The 4,261-nt window shown below is 33.8% G+C and overlaps 1 protein-coding gene across 1 annotated transcript; it reads left to right on the top strand.

The window, feature by feature from the left end:
• Positions 1-1,528: 1,528 nt before the first annotated feature.
• Positions 1,529-3,139, top strand: LOC149146939 (uncharacterized). Its single transcript, XM_089440098.1, has one exon. It carries the CDS (start codon positions 1,779-1,781, stop codon positions 2,781-2,783), a length of 1,005 nt encoding a protein of 334 aa, XP_089296224.1. The 5' UTR covers positions 1,529-1,778; the 3' UTR covers positions 2,784-3,139.
• The last annotated feature ends 1,122 nt before the right edge of the window (positions 3,140-4,261 follow it).

Below are 4,261 nucleotides of genomic sequence, written 5' to 3'. Positions count from 1 at the left end.
GAACTAATTTGCAGGTTAATCAACAACTCTCTCTCTTTCGCTCACGGGTCTCTCTTAGGATAGTACTATTACTTCCCTAACTAGAGGCTCGTCTTTCTTACTGTCGTGGCAGTTTCCTGTGCATTCTACATTTGGTGTCACACAAAGCTTACATACTTGCTGCCCCAAAGAGGTGTTTATGATCTCTTGTATATGTATTGTAACCAAGGTGTACCTCTAAAACCTTTCACAATAGTGGCCAGACCATATAACCGTATGAGACTCCTACACCAAACAGTGTGAGGTCTAATTGGGACCTCATATCGGGGGATCCCCTGTATGTTGGTGGCATCCAACATTGTGAACACTATGAAACACATTTACTTTTTATATGAACTTAAGAATTAAATACTCAACTACTCTCCTCTAGATGCTTTCTATTATACCAGCATAGATCCATCTTAAATATGGATCTAACATGAGCTGAGAGGGATCCAATTTCTTCGCGTGCAATTTTGTTATGATGTATACTTTTTTTTTTATAGATTTTTAATATATATATATATATAGATATATAAGCTGACATAAGCAAAATGTCAACTTTGATGAGGGACAAACACCCTTACACATCATACTGAAATATAGAATAAGCCTCTTGGCTCAATCACCAATTTCTCTTTATTTAAAATAATTTAACCTTTTTATTTTTATTTTTCTCCAAAAACTAAATCCCGTACCCCTCCTATCTACTACCCATTAAATTAAAATATATATTTAATATATATACATTTAATAATTACAAGACACTTCCCCATATTTTTTGTAACAATAAGAAAACATACACTTCCTTTTATTTCAAAACAAAAAACCTAATTTTTATTTATAAAAAATTAAAAATCATAATAAATAAATAAATATTTATTATATAATTAAGAAAATTCCCCATATCTTTTTAACAATAATAAAACATGCACTTCCCCTTATTTCAAAACAAATAACCCAATTTAAATATGCAGTTCCCCTCATTTCAAAACAAATAACCCAGTTCCCCTTATTTCAAAACAAATAACCCAATTTTTATTTATAGAAAATTAAAAATCATAATAAATAAATAAATACTTATTATATAATTAAGAAAATTCCCCCTATTTTTTTAACAATAATAAAACACGCACTTCCCCTTATTTCAAACAAATAACCTAATTTTTATTTATAGAAAATTAAACTTAATAATCATAATAAACACATAATTATTTATTATATAATTAAGAAAATTCCCCATATTTTTTTAACAGTAATAAAACACGCACTTCCCTTTATTTCAAAACAAATAACCCAATAAACCAATTTTTATTTGACACTTCCCTTTATTTCAAAACAAATAACCCAATAAACCAATTTTTATTTGTAGAAAATTAAACTTAATAAATCATAATAAACAGATAATTATTTATTATATAATTAAGAAAATTAGAAACCAATCCACGCATAGCCCTAAATTTCACCTACTTAAATCATACCCTTCAGAAAACAAAGTTCAAGAATTAGGGTTTAAGGTGTTTAGGTTTTCGTATATACATAAATTCAATTTTTCATATACACATACAAAGTTTCAGATTTAGGGTTTAAGGTGCTTAGGGTTCCGTATACACATACATCCATTTTCAGTGTCTTAGTTTTGACAAGGGATCAAAGTAGAGCGGGATTGTTCTTCGCTTCCATAGGCGTTACGAGGAGCGTTGCTGGTAAGCCCCGGAATTCATCCTTGCTTCTGTTAGTGTGTGCTTCTCTTAGTTTCAATGGATAATATAAAGAACGAAAACGATGAACCCCAATCTTCCCCTGGACCAAGCAAAGAAACAATAGAACTAGCAGTGAAACTGCTTTTGAAATTGATTAATTCAAAGCAACAGTATGAGAAACCCAATGGGTTTATTAATTTGATAATTACTCTGGAATCGAGATCGCACAGTGCAACAAAGATTCCCCATACATCCGAGTACATCCCAGTTCCTCATCCTCTGTTTTCTATTGATGGAAGCAAAAATACCTGTTTGATTATCGGTGACGAAAATGAGCGTTTAAATGCCGAGGTAGCAGAGAAGAAGATTAAGGAGGAGGGATTACCCATTTCAAAGGTTTTTGAGTTATCAAAATTAAGGGCTGATTATGGGAAATGTAAGGACTTTATAGAACTTCGTCGGTCATTTGATTTTTTCATGGCCTCTAAGTCTGTATTTCCCGCTGTCTCCGAGTTTTATTTTGCAATGAGAGATCGTACAATTCCTGTGGATTTGACGCACAAGGACTGGAGGGAAGAGCTGGAGTTAGCTTGTAGTCTGACTTACATCTCCATTAGGCATTCTTGTCGTGTTGCAAAAGTGGCTATGGTTTCTCAGACAAGTAAGGAAATTGTGGAGAATATTGTTGCAGTGATCGATAGTCTTGTGTCCAAGATTCCGGAAAAGTGGAATAACATCAGTTCTATGAATCTGATCTCCTCTCAGTGTGTATGCCCACTTTACCAGCCCTTTCCGGGTAAAGTAGGAAGAGAAGGGCCCTCGAGTAAGAAGAGGGCTAAACATGGAGGAAAAGCTCCGGATGCAAAGAGAAAGAAAGTCTTATCTTCGGAGGGCAAAGCGGGGAAAGGGGGTTCTGTTGATGGTCTAAACGTCGGTGATGCAGTTCCAAAGGACGATTTTCCTGCAGCTTCAGGACTTGAAAATCAAAATAAGTCTGTGGATTTGCAAGAAGAGGTGTCGCCCAAGAGTGTCGAGGCTACAACAGAGAATAAAATGTCGTAGGAATAGACGAAAGTCTCTGTTAGAGCGGTAGGAATCTGCAGTTTCAAGTGATTTTTGTTTTGGTACTAACAGATGCTTTTGTCAAGGAAAATGACGGTGCTGGGCCCTGCAGTTTCTGCGTCTGCTACTGCAATTGGATGCCTCGCAATTCTTGACATCAGTTAATTGTTTTGGGTCTGAGGTAGGCCTTCAACAAAATGTTTGGCCTCTGATGCGGATCATCTCTATTTTTCGGGGTGATTTCCGTATAAACTGATACAGATAATCGCGTAATTCATATATGTCAGGGGGTATATTTGTCAAACTATTTCCTCTTTGTGCTTGTATTGAATATATTTCCAATTTTTGCATTTTTACTGAACATAGAGAAACAAACAATCAAAAATTAAGGTGGCTTTAGCACATGATTAAACTACACCTAATTGAAGGCATTGATGAAGACTATCGACAGCTCCCTCTTGAATATTTATTTTGATATCAAATCTACAATATTCCTAATTGTGTCAGGATTTTTGCCTAGTCGAACAACTATTTTGTATTAATGAATCTGCCCTTTTTTTAACTATATGTTTGTGCATATTTACTGTTACTGTTAGTAAGCAGGTATTGGAATAATCTATTTGGTTAACAGGTATTGGAATAATCTATTTGGTTGAAAATACATGCCTGTTGCAAGAGTAAGATAATTAAGTAGGGCCTAAATTGTGAAGTGCTGAAGTTGAAAAATGAATTTTCTTGTGAAAGATATCTTAAAAGAACGTTTATGATTCGCTTTCAAGTTTCTATTAATTGAGATTTATATTCTTGACGTATTGTCCAGAATAGCAGTATTGCAGTGATAATGGTTTCCGAGCGGGGGCTTTAATTTCCATACACATTAATGGACGGATCTATGACATTGGATGATAACGTTTTTGTATGTTGAAGTATGAACCTATTTTCTATGACATTGGATGATTACTTCTCTGTATGCTGAAGCATGAACCTATTTTCGGAAAAAGGCTAAATGTTTTACGATCTTGACCCTTTCTAGTCTGCCATCATTAGAATTCAATCACATATCATATGAAATTGTTGTTTGTAATGCAGAAACGGATTCAGTTCCCTTTAATATATTTGGTGTAACTGATTATGTAATGCAATTCCATCAATCCAAAATAATCACACCAGATTGCCAGAAAAGGGCCTTTTTATTATTTAGACTACTGCATTTTTCTAATTTTCCCCAGCAAACTTATTGTTTGAAAATGTCTGTTTTAGTAATATCAAAATATTTATTGCATGAATTTAGATTGATGAATTAACATTTATTGTTGTGAAATTCACTGTGCAAGTCTTTATTTTGGATAATATTTTTATGATATCTTTGTTGGTTGTCTTGCTTGCCAATTACTTCATGATTGCATGTCATGAGACTACTCCATATTAGTTCATGCATAATGAGGTGGTCATGATTTCACCATTGGTAAGAGTTGAAA

The sequence above is a fragment of the Pinus tabuliformis genome, chromosome 9 (genome assembly GCF_031772625.1).
Source record: "Pinus tabuliformis cultivar Carrire ecotype Pingquan chromosome 9, CPIR1, whole genome shotgun sequence".
Classification (NCBI taxonomy): Eukaryota; Viridiplantae; Streptophyta; class Pinopsida; order Pinales; family Pinaceae; genus Pinus; species Pinus tabuliformis.
This window is presented reverse-complemented; position numbering and strand designations above follow the sequence as displayed.